The 26,102-nt window shown below is 43.1% G+C and overlaps 1 protein-coding gene across 8 annotated transcripts in view; it reads right to left on the bottom strand.

Annotated features, from left to right (window-relative positions):
- Nucleotides 1–26,102, bottom strand: part of LOC138525778 (OX-2 membrane glycoprotein-like) — a 313,688-nt gene that overhangs the window by 150,968 nt on the left and 136,618 nt on the right. For all 8 annotated transcript variants that reach the window (XR_011283426.1, XM_069635982.1, XM_069635981.1 and 5 more), the window contains one exon: nucleotides 10,269–10,332. Coding sequence is in view for 7 of the 8 variants with exons in the window: in XM_069635982.1 (XP_069492083.1) it covers nucleotides 10,269–10,332 (64 nt within the window). In the remaining variant the exon portion in view is untranslated. The remainder of the gene's footprint in view (nucleotides 1–10,268; nucleotides 10,333–26,102) is intronic.

Raw genomic sequence — 26,102 nt, 5'->3', positions numbered from 1 at the left:
GAAGTGATCGGACCAGATGATAGGGGTGGGTGGGTTTAAATGAATCCGGGTGTTGGAGCTAAAGACAGCTTCAAGATTGTGTCCTTAATAATGAGTCAGGCCATTTATGTGGGGTTGGAGGTTAATCGCGTCTAAACCGTCAAACAGAGAGTGTGTCATAGGGTTGGTGGGGATGTCGAGCCATATGTTGAAGTCTCCAAGAAGGGTGAGATTGGGATGGTTTAGTTGAAGGGTGGCAATGGAGTCGCAGAGGTTTTTGCGAATTGTCTATCGTAGCCAGGGGGTTTGTAGATTATTAGGAAGCTGTGTGAGAGCGACGGGGAGAGGGATAGTTTAACGAGGAGAGATTCGCAGGAAGGAATGGAAGGTTGGTTGTCGACGATTGAGGCGCGGAAGAGACTTTAAGACGAATGCTACTCCCCCTCCTCTAGAGGGACGGTTCAGTGGGATGAGGGAGTATTCAGGGGGGAAGGCTTCATTGGCGATTGGGGCGAAGTCGTCAGAGAACCAAGTTTCGGTGATGAAAACCAGGTCTGGTTTGTCAGAGGCGAGGAGGTCAAAGATGCAGTGTCTGTTTTTTGCTACGGATCGGGCATTAAATAGGATGCAGTTCACATCAGCAGACGTGGTTCATCTCGTGGCTGGAGCGGAAGGGGGTGGAGGCGGAGAGAGTGGAAGCTGGAGAGGGAGCGTGGTAGTGTGGGTGATGATCGTTGGGAATAGTGGTCGCGCAGAAAAATTGTTGCGCTTCGGGCAGGGTTGGGTGGTTGGGAGTGTTAGGATGATCGGGTTTGGCTCGGGGGATTTGAGGTTGGGTTGTGGGCGGTTAGGGGCTTCAGTTGCAGTTGATGAGAAGTTGAGGGAGAGGGGTTTCAGGAAGGGTGAAGCCATGGGAGAAGGAGGTGATTGGGGGGAAGCGTAGGTGGGTCGAGACAGGGGAGGTGAAGAGTGTTGAGAGATTGTGGGGACCAGGTACGCTTCCTCTTTAGTTTCTTTATTGCGATTGGAGTGTGAGAGAGGGTGGGGGGGTCAGAGGGGGAAGAGGGATGCGGCTTCGGTTCATGCTAGGGCTAGGCGTGCAGTTTTTAGGGAGGGGAATGGGTGCGGTCGATGGTGGAAGGAGGTGAGGGTTTGTGGGTAAGGTATGGGGTGGATGGTTGCAGGGTGGGATGTCCAAGGTATGGTAGTGAGGGGTGCAGGCATGGTTATCCTTGGCTGGTCGGTCGTGGGAGGAGTGGTCTTAGGGTGGTTGGCTCGCCATCGTGCCCCTTTGGCTTGGTGTTTGGAGAGGGGAATGGGAAGGAGGGTGGGATGGTTTGGGAAGGCGGCTGGCGGGATGGGCGGCAAGGCAGATCGGGAAGTGGGGGCAGTCCATGGTGGTCGTTTCCAACAAACTCTGGTGGAGAGGGTGCACTCATGATTAGTGGCTGTTAGTTAGCTTCCGGTTAGTTTCACGTGTGACTTACAGTTTATTGGACTTTATAAATTTGGCAAAATCACTGGGTGAGAGTGGTCTTGGTTTGAGGGTTCTACGAAGCCCGGTGATAGTATTCACTTATTCTAGGTTTTGGTGAACTATTTGTGTTAGCTTGCAGATATTAGGCTGTTTTGAAGTGGTTGGTTACGCGGGAGGCCCTTCGGTATCTTTGACACACAATGCAGGAGTCTTCAGTCTGGTTTCCTGGCCTTATGTTTTCTGCTTCAAGGGTTTCTGGAAAGTAATGGTTTCTTGCCAAAAAGGTCAAGGGTATTTCCCTCCTTGCAAACCCTTCTTGGTTTACAGGATTTCTCCCCTCGTTCAGCTGCCGATTCGAAACTGCTGGTCCTTCGTGTGCTTTGCCTCGCTCAGAGGGTGCTCTCGTGTTCCGTCTTTTATCCGTGTGGGCAAGTTTAATGGAAGTTAGGTGTGAGCGATTGTCAGTAATTGCCTGACTTCGCCTGACCATAGGAGTGGGACAGGTCAGGTACAATGCTCGGGTGTGGGTCTGTTTTCTCCCAGAGCAGGCTGTACATGTGGAAGTGTATGTGAGGGGTCAGGGCAGGGGGGCAAAATTCCCCATGTATCCGACATTGTAGGATGGAGTAAAGGTGTTATAGGGGGAGGGATACCGCGTCTCACCATCCGGTGTCCACAATCCCACTCCCCAAAGACCCCTCACCCAGGTGATCCTCCCTCACTGGTCCACCCCCAGGAACTGGATACAAAAGCGATGGCCGATTCCTGGTCACCTGAATGACAGATCCCTCAGGACTAGCGGGTGAGACACATTCTGCTTTCTCACACCACCAACAAAACAATATCTAGACCCTCTGAGCTACAACTAACCAAATATTGGCACTGGCATCATAACAATGTAACAGGTTTGGGTGTACCCAAACGTCAGTGTACATTTTCACAACATGCCTGTGCTAGCCAGCTAGAACTTTGTCCCCTTACCGCCATCTAAATAATTTGAACAACAGTCTGCGGCGTGTCGCAGACTGGAGGAAGCAAACCCCTCAAAAGATTTGCCATGAATGACACAATTATTAGGCAATCCAAGAGCATACACAGAGGTAATGAATGTTATTCAGGCGATTGTGCATTCAAAATAGCATATGAAAGGCTAGTATGGTGTATATGTGAAAGACTGTCATGGACACCTGTACTTGAACAATGACATGTAAAAATGTCAAGGACTATGTACTAATGGCAATGGTAAAAACAGGTTTATGCATACATTCACAATGTACCTATAGGGAACTTGAGTGCCAATGTCCCCCACAGATGTGCCTGCCTAAATAGAGTTACCAGAATAGTATTTTGTTATGACAATGCGGTGCAGGAAAAGACAGCGTCAAAGGGACACATGCCACAACCTTCATGCAGTCAGGATGCGTCTGCCGAGGGCACCGCGCTCACTGGCGCTTCTTGGCCCCTACTTACTATGAAAATAAAGTCCAAGCAAGCAAAACGAACGCACCCACGTGCCTTTGACGACATGGTGCCACGTACCAGACGGCTAACTAGTAGCATGAAGTCTGGACTTCCCGTTTAGTCACTGGCAATGGAAGATTGAGGTCATTTCTTTTATTTTTATTAATCTGTGCCGCTGTGCAAAAAGCAGCGCTCACTGCTCATTCAGGCATTGCGATGGGCAATACGTATCTTATAGCGCCTTTTGAACTGCTGTGCAGAAGGTATGCTCTTCGGATGAGGTAGAGCGTTGTTTGGTAGGCGACCAATTCTAAGCAATTACTTTGCGACTGATGTTGTCACGGATCAAGTGCCCCTTTTAACATAAGCCGTGCCGTCTCTCGCATTATACCTTGCTGTCCTGGTGGTTGCCATAGCACTTATGCCAACGCAGAGAGTTCTCCCCTGTTGTCATGACTACGCAGCGGACAGCGAATATGCGGCTCACGCCTGTACGTCAGTACGGGATACAAAAACAACACAGACATAAAGAAGTGAACCTCCATGTCGCCGGCGCTTCTGATCACAGTAAGTCCTCTTTGTCTGCTTTTCCTGTAAACTTAAAACGTCCTTTGTCTACTGTTGCCAACTCCTGCATTGTGATTACCGACTTTCCTTGCATCACGTTTTTTGGTACTTTACTGACGTCCTGGTTGAACAAACTCTTCTTCTGTTACATGGATTGCCTTCTGGATTTCCCTTGAAGATTTTTTGTTTTGTTTTGTTCTGAGCTGCACGGGTACTGTGGAATTTACCAGCCTTTTTCTCGACATTGTGCACTGAACTTTGGATGCTACGCTGTGACAGAGTGCATCAGGTCCCTATTAACCCTATTTATTTCCTCTCCCTTTGCGCTTAGCCTTTTTCCTTCTTTTGCATTTTTTGCTTTTCGGGAATCCCCTTCAAGAATCTTCAACCAAGATAGGCGTTTTCTGTCACCAGCCAACCTCCTTTACATTGAAGTCCATTCCCTGTGTGACTCAGGTTAGTGCCATATCAATCTGTTTAATTTAATTTTTATTGTACTCAAATATAAAACTGGTGCCTTGTTTTGTTACAACCTGGTGAATACCTGGTGGTGTTTTTGCTCTTTCATCTGAACCTCAATTCTGTCTGTCAACTCAAACGGACACAGCAGTGTTTCACAGGAAAGGTTGCCCTCTCAGAGAAGGCCCACAGTGGGCTAGCCAGCTGGAGCATTCTCAACGGCAGGTCTCTCCTTATCTTTCCAGGATTCGCTGTACCACACATTGGTCACGTGACTACTAATAGATGTAGATCAGCTTCAAACCGTGTTATGATTACTCTTCAGATCAAGTCCCACACATTTCAGAGACATGAACAGTTTCTCATAATATAGACCTATATAGCCACTGCAAGAACCAACATCAAAGAAGCACATCTTAGGATCAAATCAGAGAGCTACACACTATTCATGGAGCTGAGGGAGTAAACAAGCACCAAAATTGCTGCTCGTTTCTTGGCAATGCACATCGCTATTCAAAAATTTAAAAAGAATCTGCCCTACAAGATCAGTTTGAAATACGTATTCTCCACTGACACGCCATGTGATGGTGAGCAAGTCATTCCGAGTCCCTGGACGAGGAGTGTTGGTGATCTCTTAACGGATGTCTGTGAACCAGGAGGGTCTCTGGCTAGTCTCTAGTTTCTAGCCACGGTTACTAGAAAACTGAGCTAGCTTTGCCTGCTTATTCCTGAAAAAAAATACCTTTGCTGGCCGGAGTCGGACGACATCTGCCTAAGATATCCTTTACCCTAGGTATCATTTTAATCACCATCATGCTTCAATAGTACACTTTAGGTGCAGGTTACAATCGTACTGGTATATAATGTGATATGATGTGCACTTGTCATGGAATGAACAGAATGGTGTTCCCGTAAACAACGGGAACTCCCGTCCCCTGCACACCACTAGGTATTGGATACAAAGATCCAAACAAAATGTACTGTTTTGTTCACTTGTTTTTTGATTACAAAGTATCAATTACACAACTCTTTTATATCAACATTACCTATAGAAACATAAAATAATTCGTTTCGATTTACACAGGAATTTCAAAAAATCTTTATAACGGCGTAATAGTGTTTTAGTACTGCTTACATGATAATAAGAGATGTTCAAGTTTCATTCACTCGAAAAAGAATATACAATAGTTCAAACAGGAAGAAAAAACTTTCCTAATTTCAAAGCTCAACGCGTTTTGAGAGTATATCTCTCTTCTTCAGGAGCAAAAAACTTTACAAATTGGAATACAATGTTCTCTTAACTTGTGGGGAGTTCACACTCAACAGATAAAGTCAAATTATATCTATTTCATTTTTCTTCGAGCATCCCTTCTTGTTGTGGAATGGGGAAAACGTCATCTAATGAAGTGCTGTGAATAACAATGATATGTGTGTTAGCTGATAATTTAAACCAGGGATCAATTAAATGAATCAATCTAAACCTGTGTGGGAAACAGTATGCATACCTGTCTTTTTTGATCATATCCAGTATGTTTCTCAATGGTTGAATTCTATCACTTCTAGTCGACCTATATCCTGTTACAAAAAATAATTTGATAATATCTATCAGAATATAGATGTGCATCATGCTTTTATCTATCACCTTAACATAAATTCAAAAAATTACCTCAATGTTTGTTGTGGTGCTGGGCCCCTGATTTTCTCGACCCCAATTTTTCAAAGGTAACCTACATGGAAATATGTCAATATCTGTGACTTAATCCATTTCTCTAATAAATATTGTGTCCTCTCTCATATCGTTCTTACCTTGATTCTAATGTTCCTTCGCTCCAACACAAGAGCTGCAATTTCTGCCCGAATCGTGCGTGTTTTCGAATCTCTCTCCCTATTTAATGTCATGTGACTTAAGGACATGTGACTATGTGAATCATGTGATCAAGATGGCATTCTGGGAGTTGTAGTATTTATTACTAGATATCGCGTAAAAATAGTTTTAACTTAATCCATTTCTCTAGTAAATATTGTGTCCTCTCTCATTGTTCTTTCGCTCCAAAACAAGAGCTGCAATTTCTGCCCGAGCCGCGCGTGTTTTCGAATCTCTCTCCCTATTTAATGTCGTATGACTTAAGGTCATATGACTGTATGAGTCATGTAATCAAGATGGTATTATGGGAGTTGTAGTGCTTATTACTAGATACCGCGCAAGAATGGTCTTAGCCCTGTGAGATCTATTTTTAATTATTATATATGAATCGTTTCGTACTTAGGACCACATTATACTAAAGTATTTTCTAGCCCAAGTATTTTGGACATTATCTATAGATTGTCTTTTCCTCATTTCACATTAATAGAAGAGAAACAGGTGTATATTGATATAACAGTCACTCCAGCAGTTTCTTAGGTGTATATCATTATATATATTTTTATATATATTTGACAGTGGTAGAACAAGAAAACAATATTAAATGCAGTTGACAATTTATACCGAGGACACTAACATAATTATATTTCTTTTTCTTTTCACAAGAATACATTTAGGCTATACTCCTCGTTCATACCTCTGGGCTCAAGAGAGTCCAGTTGATGTACCCAAAACATCTCTCTACGGGATAAAATTTGCTGTAAATTACCCCCTCTGGCTGGTCGTGTGACTGTTTCCAACACAACAAATCTAAGCTGTGAGATTGTGTGTTTGTGCTCCCTAAAGTGTCTGGTGACTGGTGACTTTAGGTTTCCTGTTCTTCTGTTAGACTTGTGTTCTGAAATACGATCCTTTATACGTCTCAATGTTTGGCCCACATAGTATGTACCACATGGACATATAAGTCCATAGATTACACATTTATTGTCACAAGTAGCAAAGTTTCGTAAGTTAATTTTCTGGCCCGTATATGGATGTCTGATTGTTGACCCTTTCTGAACATTGTTACATTGACTGCAATTCAAACAGGGAAATGTACCTTTCTTCGTTTTGGACAAGAATTGTTGTTGTCCCGTGTTTATCCTTTCTGCTTTTACCAGTGAGTCCCGTAAGTTTCTCCCTCTGGTGTAAGCCATTAGTGGTGGTCTTGGAAATAGACTACTGAGTTTTGTGTCCAACCTGGTAATTTTTCAATTTTTATGTAGAATCCTTTTAATTTGTGTGCTTTTAGTGGAGTACTGTGATAGATAAATCAGTGGAAGGTTATCTTTATCCTTTGTGGCCTTTTGCATCAGCAAGTCTGATCTTGTCTTTTGATGACATTTTTCTTTTGCTTCTGTAAGGATGTTATGAGGAAATCCTCTCTTCTCAAATCGTGACAAAAGATCTTTTTCTACTTCTAAGAAAGTATCCTCTTTTGAAACTATCCTTTTGATTCTTTGTAGTTGACTCAACGGCAAGTTATTTTTCAAGTGTTGAGGGTGATGACTCGTAAAGAATAGACTGTTGTTTACATCTGTGGGCTTCCTATAAACTGTTGTTTGTAGTCTTCCATTTTCAGAATACATTTTTGTGTCTAAAAAATGCACTGCTGGTGTTCCAATTTCTAGTGTAAATTTGATTCGATCATTGCATGAATCTAAATAGGCCTGAAAGTTTTCAAGTTCCTCTTTTGTGCCACACCATATACCAAGCACATCATCAATGTAACGTTTCCACATCTTTAATTTCTCTGACCATCTTGGGTTGTCCAGAATATACTGAGTTTCAAAATAGAACATAAATGTGTTGGCATACACTGGGGCCATAGCTGCCCCCATGGAGGTTCCTGCAATCTGTAAATAATATTGCCCTTGAAATCTAAAAAAATTATTGTAGAGAATCATTTTAGCAAGTTGGATGACAAATGTTTTGTTAGATGGAAAAAATTCTTGTTGGAGTAGCAGCCACTCTAAGGCCTCTAGTCCTTCCTCGTGAGGAATAGAGGTGTACAGAGATTGTACATCAAGTGTAAATAATATCCAATTATCTTCCATTTCACGAAATGTGTTCAGTATGTTAAGTAGATGAGTCGTGTCTCTTAGATACGTTGATGTAGATTGTACAATAGGCTGTAGAAGTTTATCTAGATATTTGGACAACGGATCAAAGACACTTTGAGTTGCTGCAACTATTGGTCTAAACTGAGGATTTCTTAAATTTTTATGTACTTTCGGTAATCCGTAAAATACTGGGAGAACCGGATTTTTATTAAGCAGGAATTCCTTAGTTTTCTCTGTTATCTATTCTTCTTCTGCTGCTTTATTCACCACTTCCTCAATCATCTGTTGAGTTTTAAATAGGGAGAGAGATTCGAAAACACGCGCGGCTCGGGCAGAAATTGCAGCTCTTGTTTTGGAGCGAAAAAACAATGAGAGAGGACACAATATTTACTAGAGAAATGGATTAAGTTAAAACTATTTTTACGCGATATCTAGTAATAAATACTACAACTCCCAGAATGCCATCTTGATCACATGATTCACATAGTCACATGTCCTTAAGTCACATGACATTAAATAGGGAGAGAGATTCGAAAACACGCACGATTCTGGCAGAAATTGCAGCTCTTGTGTTGGAGCGAAGGAACATTAGAATCAAGGTAAGAACGATATGAGAGAAGACACAATATTTATTAGAGAAATGGATTAAGTCACAGATATTGACATAATATTTCCATGTAGGTTACCTTTGAAAAATTGGGGTCGAGAAAATCAGGGGCCCAGCACCACAACAAACATTGAGGTAATTTTTTGAATTTATGTTAAGGTGATAGATGAAAGCATGATGCACATCTATATTCTGATAGATATTATGAAATTATTTTTTGTAACAGGATATAGGTCGACTAGAAGTGATAGAATTCAACCATTGAGAAACATACTGGATATGATCAAAAAAGACAGGTATGCATACTGTTTCCCACACGGGTTTAGATTGATTCATTTAATTGATCCCTGGTTTAAATTATCAGCTAACACACATATCATTGTTATTCACAGCACTTCATTAGATGACGTTTTCCCCATTCCACAACAAGAAGGGATGCTCGAAGAAAAATGAAATAGATATAATTTGACTTTATCTGTTAAGTGTGAACTCACCACAAGTTAAGAGAACATTGTATTCCAATTTGTAAAGTTTTTTGCTCCTGAAGAAGAGAGATATACTCTCGAAACGCGTTGAGCTTTGAAATTAGGAAAGTTTTTTCTTCCTGTTTGAACTATTGTATATTCTTTTTGGAGTGAATGAAACTTGAACATCTCTTATTATCATGTAAGCAGTACTAAAACACTATTACGCCGTTATAAAGATTTTTTGAAATTCCTGTGTAAATCGAAACAAATTATTTTATGTTTCTATAGGTAATGTTGATATAAAAGAGTTGTGTAATTGATACTTTGTAATCAAAAAACAAGTGAACAAAACAGTACATTTTGTTTGGATCTTTGTATCCAATACCTAGTGGTGTGCAGGGGACGGGAGTTCCCGTTGTTTACGGGAACACCATTCTGTTCATATGTTTACTGACCTATGATACCAGGGTCTATTGTCTTTCTCCCCGGCACCCTTTAAACATAATAAATATGATAACAAGCCAGTGGAGCTTTTAAAATTCACATGAAATTAGATCTCTTAACACACAGGGTGTGCAATTTCCTTTTCTCTTTGCACTTGTCATGGAATCCCTAAAAAAAAACAAAAAAAAAAACAAAAAAAAAGAGCTTTAATGTAGCTCTTTAAATGCTAATTTATCTCTTTAGAGCCCTACATTAAACACAATTATATCAGCTGGAGGTGAGAAAGTGGTCAAGTGTCTCAAATGCAGACAGCGTCAAATGTCGCCTTCACTGCCTGTCACTCTGGGAAAATGTGTCTCTCCATCTGTCAGAATTGTGACATCAAGTATTGCAATTTGGCTGCGTGGAGGCAGGACACCCTATATGAGTTTTGTATTGTGCAGTTAGGAAGGTATAAACTGGGAATGGGTTTTGCATTATTGGAGAGGAGAAGCAGGGCAGCACTTTTTTGGTGGTTTCAATTGGGTCTGGCTTTTGCAGCCAAGCCAGACCACCAGCTCTTGCAGCCAAGCCAGACCACCGGCTCGGCTCTACCCGTGAATTCTCTGGCTCTCCATAAGGTGTCTGCAACATGTGGCTCGCCAGGTGTTTTGGGCTACGACTCCCAATATCCCTCACCAATGACTATTCTGGTTGGAGCTCAGGAGAGTTGTAGTCCAATACCTGGAGAGCCGATGATTGCAGGCCACTTCTACATTGTTCTAATATCTGGTACCTTTGTGACTGTTCTAGCATGCCATTCAATGAAAAGCGCACATTGTCTGTAAATGTGTGTCATTCTCACCTTGTAAGACGCCAATCACAATGAGCTCAGAAAAACACACAAGGACAGCGGCAGATTTTCTCATCTGTGGAAACAGAACACAGCCACATTAAGAACATACTAAATTAACAGAGCAAACAGCTGAAAAACTCTTTGAGAAGCGTTTTGAAAATGAGTGCTCGTTATAGCCAGCCACTGGGTATGCACAGAAGAAATAATGGCATTTATACAGTTCGAGAAACACAGCGTTCCATCAAAATAGTAATGCGATTTAAATATTGCATTGATTAATCTTCCAAAGTGGTGGAGGATCATCTATACATATTCCTATACATATTTATACATTAGCACCCAGCAGGGGGGAGATGCCAATCAAGTGGCTAGGAACACAGGGTTGAACCGACGGTGTAACCCCAGTTCCATGCCGCCTGACGACCAACCCGTTCCCTTTTTATTATTTGTAATCCCCATCCCACCCGCAAACATACGTTATTGCGACTGCGGCAACACTCAACACTGCACCTTCCTCTCTGCTCAGAACGGAATGGAAAGGGAAGGACTATCTCCGTATGGCTTCCCTTCCCATGGCGGCCATGTTGGTAAAGGTTTTTCCTTCCTAAAACGGGACGCTTCGCTCTGGCTTTTAACTCAGGCCGCAAGCCCCTGTTACGGCCCAACCGTTTTCCACTTTTGTGCTAATGCCGGGAACCCTTAAATTGTGGTGGTTTTTAACCATGCCGACCACCCTCATGTCAGCATCTAGGGTGCATGCCTTTTCCTTCTTTGAAACGGTCTGTCCTCTACATGGCGTCACAGGGTGCATTGTATTGCGTAGTGTTCGATGGGTCTGTCATGATTAATAAAGTAGATATTTTTAATACAACCTTGACTGGACACTCCTTTTATCATTGGGTATTAATTGTATTTTTGCTGTGTTGCAACTAATCAATGATCCATGACCTTTAGGAGATAATCCTGCTGTTCCGTTCAGATTACCAAAATTGGACAAGGAGGTTTATAATTTGCTTGCTATTCCAATCTGTTCGTTTGCCTTCTGGTGTGTTAGAGGTGTGGGGCTGATTGATGGTTTGGAAACCGATATTCACCCCTGCACCACTGGTACCTTGGAAGTTAATATGTCACAAGCGTCAAACCAGGCTTCTCGGTACCGTTTGTGTGGTCCAAATCAGGCTCGATTGCATCGGCCACAATGTTCCTGACAGGGAGCAGATGCCGGACTGAGGTCTGCTGCAGTTTGAAGAAGCGCAGATCGTGAGGACCAACCGGGTTAGTGATTGCAGAGATGCTGGAGACTGTTGGTCTGGTGCAGTGTTTGAAGTTTGCAGCTTGAAGAGGCCACCAGTGTCAATGTGACTGTCAAAGATCATTAACCAAGATGACGGTGGGTCGAAAAGCAGTTCAAACAAGGCAGGTGCAATGATGAACCTAAGCTAGAGCTGAGGCAACGACATGCTCAGCTGTCGCAGTGAACTGGTTCAAGTGCGAGGGACAGCAACTTTGTGATCAATCGTGTGCCAAAGAAAGCTCTGGCGGGTCCTGTTGGTTCGATTTTGCGAGGTGGAGGGGTGGCAGTGTCAATTGGGCTTGAATCCTGGCTTGCAGCGGTTCGACAGCGAAAAAACAGGAATCCTAGTCCCACTCAAATTTCTCTGGGACAAGCGTAGTCTTTGTTCTCTCACTCCTAAGGCAAGAGAAGCGGGCAGACATTTTCAGGAGTCCATCACAATGAGGTCCTGGGTAGCATTGTGACTAGCACAGATGTTGGTCTTGCTCCAGTAGGTCACTTCCAATGTGCCCTTGGGATGGTTACAGAGCAGAGCCTGCCTCTGCCTTGGACACCCAGTCTTCAACACACTGGCATAGGACTTTGGAAAGTCAACTCTTCCAACAAAGGACCAATGACTTCTTCCTCAGGTGTTTGTTCAAGAGTAAAAAGAGTCTTCCAATTCTTCCCCGATTCAATGGCAAAAGTCCACAAGTCTATTGGACTAAAGCAAGCCTGCTTTAAGGGGTCCAATACCTGTCCTCGAGACAAGTGATCTGCGCCTCCCGACATCAAACTCAAAGTGCTTTGTGCTAAAGGAAGTGGAGGGGACAGGAAGGAAAGGTAAAGTACAGAAAGAAACATGATGGTGGAATAGTCCTCGAACTATGCTGAGCTCCCTCGATCAACACTAACCCAGTCCCCTTCCCTGGTCAATAGCATCAAAGTCCCCTTTGAGGTGCAGCACCCTGGTGAGAGGATAATCCTTTTGGCAGGAGTGTGCCCTTTGTTTCCTGTGTGTATGGTATCAATCTGATGTAGCTTCTATAGTTATGTGACTTACTATCTACCATACCCTAAACATAAAGCCATACCCGAGTTTAAAGAGTAAACTGCCACCAGATCAACTCAGTATGTGGCTTTGGAACAGAGAGCAGACTTTAAACGCAGCCTTTGCGCTGAAGTAACGTGGCTGTCATAGCAGCTGTGCAATGGACCCCTGTCTCTCTGAAGCTGCCAGATGGCAAACCACCACAGCAGTATTACACAGCCCCCTGGAAAACAAAATGTCAAGCCCTCCCCAAGCAGCTGTTGTACAGTGCCCGACACAAGGTTGCCATCCAGACACGGAAGGGCAGGTCTGTCAGATCCGGACAATCCTGCACCTCCATCATTGTGCCACTGCAAGGGAACCAAATGAGGTTTTTCCCAGCAGCATTTGTTAGGAGCCGGGACAGTGGGCTTTCAGGGCAATAGTTTCTAAAGTGACCGCACACTGTGAAAGTTGGAAAATGGCCCAGTGCCGGGTCTGCAACCTTTGGCTCTCTAGATGTTGTAGGTTACAACTCCTATCAACCCCGCTCAGCATAGTTAATGGTGAGGGATCATGGGAGTTGTAGTCGATAACATCTCGAGAGCCACGGGTTGCAGACACCTGGTCTAGTGTCTACCTTGCTGACTTCAGTATCAGCATTCTAGGCCAGCCTCTGCTTTTTAAAAATAGGTACAAAATGCACACTTATGCAATTAAAGGAAACTAGTTCCTTTTGCTCAGGCAGGTGTACCTACCCAGTTCCTCTTCCTTCTTCAAGCTGTAGAGAAAAAAAAACATTGTAGCAATGGCATAGCTAGTAGCACCAGATGCAGGGGATTAGAGCCGATAGCTGGCTCCCTGAGACCTTCCCATATGTAGGTGCAGCAGTTGGCAGGACCCACCATTATTAGTTCTGGAAGCGCTGGTGGGTTCCTGTGCCGTTGGCCATCACCCCAAGCGCAATAGGCTTCTAAGAGTGATGAGTTCATACGATACCCATCCATTCCTGTGGCTACATTTCTTCTCTCCCTTTGCTCTTCCTTGTCATGGCCAGCTCCTTTTTCTCCCTTTCATAGGTGGTGGTCCTCCAGTTTCACAGAAGGGCTCCCTCAGCGCATTTCAGGACTCCTCTCCTGGTAGGTAGCCTACACAGCCCAAGCATTGTAGATCATTTGCTGACCATGCTGTCATTCAAATACATAGAGTCCCTTTCCCAGTAACCACCATAATGGTTTACATCAGTTCACAGGTCAAATCAGTTTGTCTACAGCATATGGAGAATGCCTCCAGTTGCATGCCTCAGTTTGGGAAGATCACCCAGAGGGGGTGGAATTGGTCAGGCATGCAGTTCGTAGGTAGAACCGGTGCAGCTCACTGCATTGGTCAACATTCTTACTAGTTGATGGGTGTGTCTTTCCATTCATATGTTCCTGTGCAGCAAGGAGATCATACTTTTATATTCACTCTCTTAAGCGTGTACGATGCAGCTGTAATTGCTGGGTTCGGCCGTCTTGCTGGGAGACTGGTTGGCAGGTACTCACATAAACAAGCATTACAATTTAGAAGGCACATGAGGGGTAAGAGCCTGATTACCTACTAGTAGACTCCCAGTATTCCTCGTGACAATCCTAGTTTCCTACCCACCCCCGCCATGTCAGCATGGTAGGCCACAGATGTGCTGTGGGTGGGAGGTGCCCTTAGGTGAAATGATAGTGATCAAGTGAAAAAACAAATATAGGAGGAAGGACTTAGCAGTGTTTGGAAAGGGTAGCAGAGACTCGGTCGGGGAAACAAAGCCTCCTCGTGCAAGTAAGGACTGAGACAAGTAAGACTAGGAATCTGTATAATGCAGTTAAGGTGAAAACTACGCTCCACTGACGAGCACAAAATTCAATGGCAAATAACTTTTCACTCTTTTGAAAAATATGTATGAGCTTTTACAGAAAAGGTGTTTGGCCCAGGTGTAAAAAAAAAAAATTTAAAAAAAAAAGGTTTTTAAAAAAATGGCTTGGTTTCAATCCGTGAAAAGGCTCAAACGTTTTAAAATTTCAGTTTGAATTTTTGCATTCGTTTTCATATAACGAAACTTTTTCATTTTTGCTCATGCACGCAACTCCAGATGCTGTGTGGAATGTTCTCGAATTTGGGAGCGGCAGAAAAGACCGGAGTAGTGTCACTTTTTGATTTGATGGAAATCCCCCCAATTGAGAGGGAACAGGGTGCCAAAATCATTCACCGCTGGGGCATTGCAGCAGCTAAGGCTATTCAAAAATGAAAATTACAAAGCAATTGAAATTATAGTTGGAAGGAAAGGGGATTTTTGCCCCCATGAGAAATGTGAGGAGGATCAAGGAGTAAACGTTTTGAAGGTTTGGAATTTATAGGTAGGCTGGAAACGTACTTTCATTTTTGTTCTGGTTAGGGTATTCACAAATATCATAATCAATGTCAGGAAACGAAAGATGAATAAAAACGCAAAATTATGCACATATGAACTCCTAGTTCCCCGTTAGGGCCCATACATTAATTTAGGACAAAATCGTCAGCACAGAAGCCCACATTAAAATGTATGGATTTGGTTCTCAATCACCTTAACACCGTTGTCAGGTGTTTTTTGATACACTATTTTGACACCACCACCCCAACAAAAGAAAAATTAGTTATTAAGGAAAAAAACAATTGATCGGTGCAATGTGTGCACGAACTGTCGACATGATTTATGAAAATGTTTTGAATGGATTTGAGACTTTTTGATATCTGGGTTACAAAACAGTATTTGTAGTTCTTTCACACGGAAAGTTACTATGAGCATTAAAGCCATTCATAACATTTAAGAAGGGTGCCTCCTTGTCCCAGGCTTTTGTGCTTGTCTAATGGCAAAGCAGGGCACGGTGCATGGATAAAGGCCTTGCCCCATCCCATGCAGCTTCACCACAGGCCATGGCCAGTCGCCCACATACCTGAAATAAGGGGTAAACACCCTTGGTGCATTAAGCAGTTGTGATATCAGAAAAAACTACTGTAGCACTGCAACCCCCTTCTGTGCTTCGGTCAAGCGCCTACCTGGGAGGGAGCTCAGGAAGGGTGGAGTGTTAAGGGGTGGGGGGGAAATTGGGTCATACCAGCAATGGTGGCACTGCCTAGCAGGAGATCAGGGAGCATCAGTTCTTTCAACTCTCCCCCCTAAAGAGCAGGCTAAGTGCACAGTGCTTGGATATTTGAAAATAGTGCCTCCACCGATTGATTTTATGGGCAATAGGACCAAAAGACAGGTTATATTAGACTACTGCCAAAAACGAAGGATAATTCCAAGCGCTTAGTTCATTTAAAGTAAGGTAATCAATCACAAATTCCCGGGAGCATATACAGTTTAGTTATGCGTCCATTTTTTATTAAGGTCTCGGTATTGCCAGCCTAAAGAGAACTAAAGGATCCTCTTTTTTGAAATACAAACCGCTGCCTGCACTGGGCACCACTACCCAGACGAGTATAGGTCAGAGAACATATCTTTTGACCAACATACACCAGAGACCCGGTAAAACAAGAGGGGATTCATTTTTTTTAAATTAGGAAGCTCCCAACTTCCCTGCCCACCTTTAGGGCACCCCAGGCCTGTGTTAAAATCATCAGTATACAATTTGGTTCTTTGTCTGGAGGGCTTTCCGAAGCAGTTGCCAGTGGGGCAACTCATGCAGTCAGGAAACAATACAGCAGGTACTATTGGGCCACTGTAACCAAAGATTGCCCTTACAGGTGTTCTATGCCATTCAGGGTTGTAAGTGAGATCGTTAAGAATATCAATTTAGGGTGCAGAGTACACCCCATTTAACACTTACTTTCTAGGAATTATGGTTAACCAAGTCCTTAGTGGTTATGTCATCAAAAATAATGATGTATACTCCTTTTCAGGGTGCCTCATCCACGCATACTCAACCGAGTTAGTCCCTCTCAACAGACCTGGTTCCTTATGCTAAAATGTACATTCCTATGATTATGTAGTTGGATTCTTGGCTCCACTGGGACTCCTCTCTATGATACAAGTCATTTATAAACGCGCATGTTCACAAGTGTTTCTAGGCGGGGGTTCAGTTTATATTACCACTAAGCTGAAACTAGGTCTGTCTATCTCTATGTCAGTCTTCTCATTTTGAGTTACTCCAAGAAAGTCTCCCCATAGACATTATATAGTCAGTTAGCCCTCACTGACGTTAATTTGATTTGTAATTTAAAAGTCTCTATCCATTATGAACCAAGGAGAGTCTCCATCTAGACGCAGGTGGTAAAAGGAACAAGGACAATAACAAATGTAGAGAAAGAATCAGTCAGAAGGAAGTAGCAATTATTGGAAAAGATAGGTTTTCAACTGCTTCCTGAATAGAGACAAAATAATGTAATTTCCGAACATGAACAAGCAGCAAATGCCAAGCTCGAGGACCATTGATAAATAAAAACCATCTATGTCCACAGTGGGAGGAGGGAACATTCAGAAGGTATCAGCCAGTGGGCCGGAGTGTATGGGCAATGAAAGTAGTTGGAGGAGGTGCCATGAATGCACTTAAAAATCAAACATGGGATCTTAAAGTGAATCCTCTGCTGGACTGGTAGCCAATGAAGGTTCCTGCGAAACAATGAATTCAGGGCAGATCTAGAAAGGCTGTAAAGAAGTCTAACCGCCACATTCTGGGCAACCTGGAGGCGATGTATCTGGCTAGTCGGAATGCCCAGTAACAGGGAATTACAATAATCTAATCTGGAATTCACTGACAACAGCTGCAGGATCCAATTCTGCGATCAGTGTCAAAACAGTTCTCAAAAGTTTAAGTTTCTAATAAGTTAATAAGGACCTAGCAACCAATTAGACGTTAGCATGGCATGTTGAAAAAAGATGATAGTATGGTCTAATGCTTAAAGGTGAGCTCCTTCTAGTGTCTATATGAAAAATTGCCGATGAAAGGAAGAATGTCTTTTTAGAAAGTAGAAAGTAGTTAATTCTCAACAAGCAAGGGAAAAATAAAAAATAAAACGAGATTTTACCGAATCAGAAATGTTCAAGGGAGGAAAAAAAACAGTCATTTGAATGAAAATGACTTTCGGTTTCCCTCCCCCGAATATTTGACAACCAACCCCCCACCCTCTTACGCACCTCTCGGCGGCACACAAGGAGCTGTGCCGCTGTGTCCTGCATCCCTCTACGGCGCTGGTTCTCTTCACTTGCGTTAATATTGAATATATATATATATATATTGAATCATAGATTTGTTCACTCCGAAGATTAATTTCGAATGAGGTCATCAATGGTGTAATCATGGTTATATAGTTTCCAGTGATGCCATAGCGGATATCAGAAGAGAAGGCACAAGTGTGCTCAAGAGCTGTGCAATGAGGCGGGGGCTCGGAATTTGATGGTTTAGCTTTTAACAACCGACAATTTTTCATGGATTTTGTTGTCTTAAACCTGCACCTTAACATTACTTCACTTCAGCGAACGCACTTTCATGGATTATATATTCAAACACAAAACATGAGAAACTCATTCAGCCAAGAATAAACAAAGCTGTAGCTGTAGCCTGTTCCATGGCCCACGTGGGTGTCCCAATTGCCTTTTTACTCCCAGTACCTTCAACAGGGGAGGAAGGAAAGCTCAGGGGCAACGCGTTTGTCTTGGAAGCAAGACCACGCAGCGCAACACAGGTTCGAATCCCGATCCCATGCTTAGAAACCACTCTTTGGTATTAAGCGCGTTAGAAATGACCAATTAAGAGAAAATAAAAAATAAAAATTAGGAGAACCGCCATGTAGTTCCCAGTCTGGCGATTTCCCCCCCCCCCCATCCTCTCCACACCCCCTTCCAGGGTAACAGCACCGAAATACTAGCCAGTTTCCTCTGAACAAAAGTATAACCAACTCTCAGTTCCCTAAAGTTTCAGCTTCCCCTAATGTAATAAGGGAGGAACAGGTTCTTGTTTAGAGGATAACCTATCTTTCCGGAGCTGGACTTCCCTTGTTGATTGGAACAAAATATAGCCTCTGTGAAAAGTACTGAGAGCTAAAACACAGGTTTCCCCAAGTAGGACACAGCTCTTACAACATGTTACTACAGCTTCTGTTCATTCTTGGTTGAGTAAATAGACATTATTTCCACTGAAAACACTATAGTTGAAGTGATGTTAAGGGTAAGTTTACCTTACAAAAACTCTTAAAAATAAACACAAGTTGTAGTTGCATTGCAAAACAAAACCTCACAAATTCACTTATGGTTCCTTAGAAAACAATAACTTAGTTCTTGAAAATAGTCTTGCCAGTTAATTTGGGCTTTGCATTGCTGTTAATGCGCTTTAGGGATTATTGGTTCAATAATGTTATTTGCAATGACATGTGGGACATCAAGAGTGCTCCATGGCTTTGGGCCAGTTTAGTTGGGTTAGGAAGGATAACTGGCAAATTTGTGAGGATTGGCTCTGCAGCCATAATGCCCCCTTAATGAAATATTAATTTCAAAAGGTTTTTGTAAGGCATAAAAACTACAGAAGTTCACAGACATTTTTTTAGTTGAAGGGACTTGTTTTTAACCTTACCTGTACTAGCGTTTCATTTGACTTGAAGGATTTTAATGATAAACTGACACGTACAGTGCCCCTTTGGCAAAACCTGTAGCCACTTCACATGGCCTGGAGTTACACCCAGTAGACACGTCAGCCAAGCCCCAGATACCTACTAACCAGCATGTGCCCACTGTGCCTAGCCTGCGGCCAGATCAAGTGGACACTTTGTTTAAAGGATGTCCTTTCGGCTCCTCTCACATCCCTACTATTTGCCTAAGGCAAGGCCTTTGTCTATACACCTCGGATCTCCAAATTCGGAACGTGCTGCAAGCTAAGCCATTTTACCTCTAAGCCCTCTAATGCCCCCATTGCACAACCCATAAGCACAGCAATGGCACCAGAGAGGTGATAACCAATGGAAAATCACTGGTAGAGTGGATCACATCCAGAGTAGATCTAAAAAAATAAATACACATTTTAAAAAACTGCTACACTAAAAAAAAAAAAAATCAAAAAATTGAGTCCAGTGGAATGAGTATTTGCAATCGATAGCTATCATAGTGCCTTTATAACCTCGTCTATGTTCCCTTTTGCATGAAAACCTAGTTTAGGTGAGCTTTGGAATATGGTGAAATGTAGTCCATTTGAATACAGTCACATGTTAAAAAGCTCACTTAAAATGGACTTTCAGAGCATGGTATGGAACAAAATTGACAGCCCGAGTAATGTAACAAGGCTTTTGTTGTAGTCCAGATAAGGCAAGTAGCAACACGTTTAGGCTTTTAATGACATAAGCCAACATGGCTATAATTCCCACTGGACTGACCTGCAGTCACGCCCAGTAGACACTTTGCCTGGGGCATGGCCTTTGGCATACCTCTAGTACCTCCAAAACAGCCAATGTGTCCAGTTACCAACTCCAACCCAACATGCCATGACCCTGGCTCCTCCCAGAACACCAATATAACCACTGGACATTGCCAGCCAGCACCTTAATTGGGGACCTTTTATGGCCACTGGACATGATCTGTGGGTATGCTCAGTGGACAGAGCAGGTGCCCAACAAGCTCCACGCACCTGGTCCATGGTTGCAAGCCATTCTTGCTCAAGGTCAGGAAACCTAGCTCAAGGACATTATTGCTCCACACTTTAGAAGCCTGTGCCACACTTGATGATGCTAGTAAGGTAAAGTATCTTTAATGTATTTGCCCTTTATGGATAACAAGTGTTTCGACACAACAGTGTCTTTTTCAAATCAGGGCGGATAACGTAGCTATATTCCAAGTCTAATTTTTGCAATTAATGGAAGCATGAACAGTCACGGGTTGAATCCCCCTTACACCATGTACACAATCTACTGCCATCTGTTGAAAAAAACCAGGCGCATGGAAAGTTTTACAGTTGGCACAAAACTCTTCCCCCAAATTGTAGCTCAAGGACAGACCCAGTTGAAACCACAGGCATTTTTGCAGGCTTTGTGATCATTGTTTTATTTTGTTCCATGTTTGCAGCCATTTACCACTCTTTGGTGCCCGCTTGAGCCTCTTTCTATGGTCATCATAACTATGCTGCTTTCCAAAGTTATATGAAACTTCTATAGCGCCTACTTCCATCGGTATGGCCTCGAAGATCGGTGGGTTTTAATGCTCTTCAGAAGATGTAAGAGGTGAAGATTTTAGCCAGTTCGAAGGTGGGTCGGGAGTGACTAGGTGCCTAGCAGCAACCCATAGTGATCACGTGAAAGAATAGGTGAATTCACAAATTGTCAGAGGGGTGGGGTAGTCAAAATGGTCAGATTATGTGAACGGCTGGCCTGAATTTTGCATGCGCCTCAGCTGTATTCTTTTGGATGAGGTGATGCGTGCTTTGGGTGTGTGTAGTTGAGTAGTGCTTATGGAGTTATGCAGGTGAATGGGCCTGGGTCGTGTCCGTGCGAATGCGGTTATGTTTCATTGTGAAGGCATGCTTGATGTTCCAACGACGAGAGACCGACAACGTGCTTGAAAAAGATCTTGGAAAAACGGTGGCAAAATACAGTAGGGACACCCACACCATGTACCTATGGTGTTGAGTCATGCTGCAGACAAGTCAGAAAGCTTAATATATACCAAACAGATTAATTTGATTTATTAATTAAAAAAACACTCTGGGGAAATGTTCACAAACCCACAAACGACGGGAGGTAAGACCAGTTACAAGCTTCTCTTGGCAAGTTTTTGCTGTCGTGGAGAGCTAAAATTAGCCAATGAGAATCTGTTTTGGAATCACAAGTTTTGGGACCACTACAACAACTTCAATTCCCACCACAACTCCTCCCCCCGGATCTAAGGGGGTTGGGTGATTAAAAATATTCAGTTGTTAGCGGTTTATTTTTGTGAGACAGTTGTGATGAACAAATAATAATACAGATCCTGAAGACCCTACTGGGGATGGGTTGGGAGGCAATATCCAGCTGACCTCTGTGAAGCAGGATTTGTCAAAATTGTCGGCTAAAGTTGTGACTGGTGGTAAACCGAAGCTTATATTAACCAGGCATACCAAGACTCATCACAGGAACATCGAGGCTACATCGATGGAGAAGGTACTTTATAATAAGGATCTTAGCATGCCAGGGATTCAACAACTCTAACCAAAGGGAGTGTATTTTGGACCACACAAATGTTATATTGTGTTAATAGACCCGTACATTGGTAATCGAAATAATCTTTAAGAAATAAGGTTTTCCATTGTTTACAAACACACGAACGGGGTCCGGATGTATCAGAATACAGGATCTCTAATACCTAAGGTGGACACAAATCATGGAGTGGACTACAGACAACAATGATGACTGTCATGGTAGGATGCGGACAGATTAATCTACCTTTGTCCAGTCCGATAGCACAGCGAGTAGAGCGCTTGCTTTGACATCTGTGCAGAGCCTGCTGATGCAGGTTTGAATCCCGGCAGGGCCAAACTCAGCCTTTCATCCTTCAGAGGTCGATAAATGAGCACCACACACTGTGGGTAATAATAAGCAGATAATTGAGGGTTCGTAGTGCTATATAAATGCTAAATTATTATTTGTTCCCGAGTCGCTGTAAAACTCTGGGAACTGTCCTTCTACTTTAGAATTATTCTAGACAATATGTTTTTAGTTGTAATGAAATTGTGTGGATTCAGTTTTGTGTTTTGCCTTTGTAACTGTGTGTCTAGCGCCCATAAGCCTCTGGTTCAATTTGTGTGCTATATAAATAAAAATCAAATTATGTCATCACTGCTTTCCCAGAGGTAGTCTCTCCCTAAGTGGTCCGGAGACGGAAGCCACTATCTGATCCTCAACCGGGAAGGTGGCTTTATGAGGGAGGACCACCTGGAGAGAGGCGACCCTCAGGGGAATGGCAGGACATCAGCAGAGGAAATCACATACCACCCATTCCCTTGTGCAGGTGTCCCCCGCCATCCCTCAGGCCTTAATGGCATACTGCTACACTCTCCCACAATCACTTACCAGACCCACTCTTAGTATTCCCCAAAGTGACACAAAGGCCAGTATATCAATTACTGAGACGAGGAAGAGGTAGGGAGCTGTAATGATCACTGCCAATAAGATCTCATTCCAGCTTCCACAACATCATATAAATAACGATATGGTAACCACTGAGATGAGGAAAAGGGACAGAATAATTAAGACAGGTAAACCCACACAGCGGTTTAATCTTTGGAGATTATTCAATCATGCCAGGAAGTTTAAAACCAGAAGAACTGACAGCAAGCAGCGAGAGCTGTAGACGCTGAGCTGCACAGTCACTTGCAAGGATACCGAACAGTACGCTGGGGAAGAGGACTATGTGGAAAACAGTGTTGAGGCTGATCCAAACAGTAGAAGAGGAAACAGGAATACAGTCAGTCTGCCGAACGAGAGCGCAAGGCAGCGGGAACCACATAACAGAAGGATACAGCGAGGTTGCAGTGGCTAACGGGGCGCAATGCTGAGCCAGCAACATGGAGGAACACGAAGCTGAGAAGCGTGAGGGACACTACAATCACCAGGTAAGCCCAGACAAGGCAGAAGGGTTACCGGGTTGCCTAAAAGTGTGCACCGCTTCATAGAAACAAAGCAGGAACAACGTGAAGAGGTTTACATACATGTAAGCCATGCCACAAACGGGTTGCTGAGCCCATATCCTGAAAGAGACAGAACTAAGAAAGAAATTCAAATAAATATGATTTGACTTTGAAGAGCAGCAAAAGCTCATTGTATGAAAAAGAGCTATTGAAACAAACCTGGTTAAGCAAGGAACGATAAAGCAACGTTGAGCTAATATTGTTTCATGGATAAAAGGGAAAAGTAATTGTGTGAAAGTCCTGGCAGGAGAATTCTCCAGGTGAATAAAAGTGATAACAAGTAACTTTGTTAAAGTCCTGGCAGGAGAGTATACCAAGCAGAGTCAAATGTGTGAAAAGGCTAAGTCTGAAGTGTTTACAGAAGGAAAGAGAATCTCAAAGAAGACACATGCCTTTGAAGTTGTGAAATGCTATAAGAGTGAAGGAGAGCTTGGCAGGAGAGGATATCAGGAAACCTGCAAGTGTGGGACCGCACCTAAATTGTAATACAGAAAAGAAGAGAATCCCTGGTAAGTCACATGCCCTTAGGATTTTACACTAGCTAAAACCAGAAGAGAAAACCCTGGGAAGGGAGTCATTCCCCAGAACGGAGAAGGAGCTTGATTATTCTTTGTTGGAACTTTTGTTGTTGTGGGATCTGGGGAAGGGAGCCATTCCCTGGAACTGTGAACATTTATCCACTTGGAACTTTTTGGTTGGATTTACATCTTTGTGTTGTGTGCACCATGAGATCCAGAAACAATGTCCTTTGCACCTTAGAGTTAGTTTTAGAGTGTGAGGGCCAGAATAGGATTTCGGACACAGGAGGTTTGCTTTGGACATCTTGAGGAAGGACAGACCCATTTAATTTTGATTGAGGAAGGGAAATACCGCCGAGATCAGGTATAGTGAGGCATTTTACAACTGGTTTATTATTTCAAATAAAGGTTTCTAGACAAACCTCTGTTTCCGTGTCTCATTCCTGTCTCCTCTCAGTTCATGCAGCTTTTTCAAACAGGGTCTGTTATAAGAATTTGAAAAAGTGCTCTTCCTATGGAGAGTCTAACTTAACCATAAGTGCAGAGCTATCAAAAGTGAAACTCTTGGTAAAGGCACGCTCATGTTGCAGCACAAAACCCAAACCAAGCCAACTCTCCAATCCGTGCTCTCAAAGTAATTATAGCTTGTGCACAGCCATGGATTGCTTTTGATGTCCCACTGGGATGTTGCCCATGAAAATATGATCTTACCATTATGTGTGTGGGTACCCCTCTCCTCCCAAAAATGCCCACCATGAAAATGGATGAAAAGTTACTAAACCGTCTAGGGTACAACTTAATTTCCTTGGCTCTTTTTGTTGCTTTTGTCATGTACAAATTGTGGGTAAGCACGTCATTTGTGTTGCAGTAGACCAGGGGATGGTCAAGTCATGGTTGTTTTATGACAGCATTTGGCGAGTGATTGTTGCATTACAAAACAAATTAGTGGGGTTTCATCGCTTTCACGCTGCAACCAAAATGTCGCATAAACCTAAAGTTTCACTTCTTGAGAGATTAGAATAAAAACAGATGTAGTAATGGACTGTGCAAAATGCTATGGTTAACAATTTGATCTCCCAATTTATTTCCATGAATGTCATTGATTTGCAACCCAATATCCTAGTTGTGATAACAAATTTTCTTGTAAACAGGGCCATATGAAAAAACTAAAATAAAGCTGAAGAGGGAAAATCGAGATCAAACTCCTGTCACCCCAGGCACATCAACAGACAGAACAGCAGGAAGAATAAGGAGCGCACTCAGCATTGCACCAGGATCCAGTGCGCGCATGGGTGACAAATATGCTGAAAGACACCCACTTCACCAACATTGCAACCTACATGCTACATTAGCCTCAATGCAGCAATACCAGAATCTACAAAACACAAGAATTCCCGTTTAAAGGCTTGCAGATGTTTATATGAATTAACCTGATCTAATGGCACAGTGTAAAGCCATGTTTTAGGAAAATTACAGCCAAGTACATTTGTCTCACTGAACACCAGCCGCAGCGGGGATTCGTGCCGACTTCAGCAATGCGCCTCGCAAACCCAGCAGCAGCCCAAGGTCTTACAGTAAGATAAGATTCCTTTCCTTGAACGACAGTGAACTCTGGCAGACAAGCATTTTTAATTCTTCACAAATATGAGTAAGTCAGAGCAGAACATCCAGGGCCCAGTGTTTTTTCTCTGAGAACGAAAGACATTTTCGCAAAGACCCACACATCATTTGAAACATAATTGTAACAAGAATGGTTCAGCTCTGGCCAATGAACGCTGAAGGCCCAGGAGCGAAAAGCCTGTTCAAGCTAAAACTAAATGGGACCAAATTCACAATGCAACAATTTTAGAATTAGGTAATGGGGGTGGTGCAGTTAAACCAGCCCACTGACGCCAAAGTCCAGAGGTCCAATGATCAGGCGTCCTGTAAGGGCACTATAGGCTACCTATCAGTTTAGCAGCAAATCTCAGGATGAGATAGGTTTCTGGGAGGTGGTCCAATTCTGTGATGTCAGCCTGCAGTGTGTTACAAAGCTGGCTTGCAAGCCAGCCCAGGGGGGGACGGTGCCTGGATTTTCGCTGTGCATGAAGCCCTCTGCATGTTTTTTTTGCTGCCCATAAATAAACGCAGTTTGGAACATGTTGCTGCTTGCTTGGAACTCTGCTGCATTTCTTTGGGCAAAATGGGAGGTGTTGGGGCCTTTCATAGCTGGGACTCTCAGAAGCCCTGGTGGGGGTCCAACTTCTCCCCAACAAAGCAAAATGATGCAAGTAGCACGATGGCTGAAGGAGCAAAAATACAAATTTGTAGTCACTCTTACTCTTGTTATTAAAATGGAGATTCCAGTGGACCAACAGTTATGGGGTCAGG

Source organism: Ambystoma mexicanum, chromosome 7p, assembly GCF_040938575.1.
Source record: "Ambystoma mexicanum isolate Mex_15411 chromosome 7p, UKY_AmexF1_1, whole genome shotgun sequence".
Lineage (NCBI taxonomy): Eukaryota > Metazoa > Chordata > Amphibia > Caudata > Ambystomatidae > Ambystoma > Ambystoma mexicanum.
Note: the sequence above shows the minus strand (reverse complement) of the source record. Positions and strands in the feature narration are given on the sequence as shown.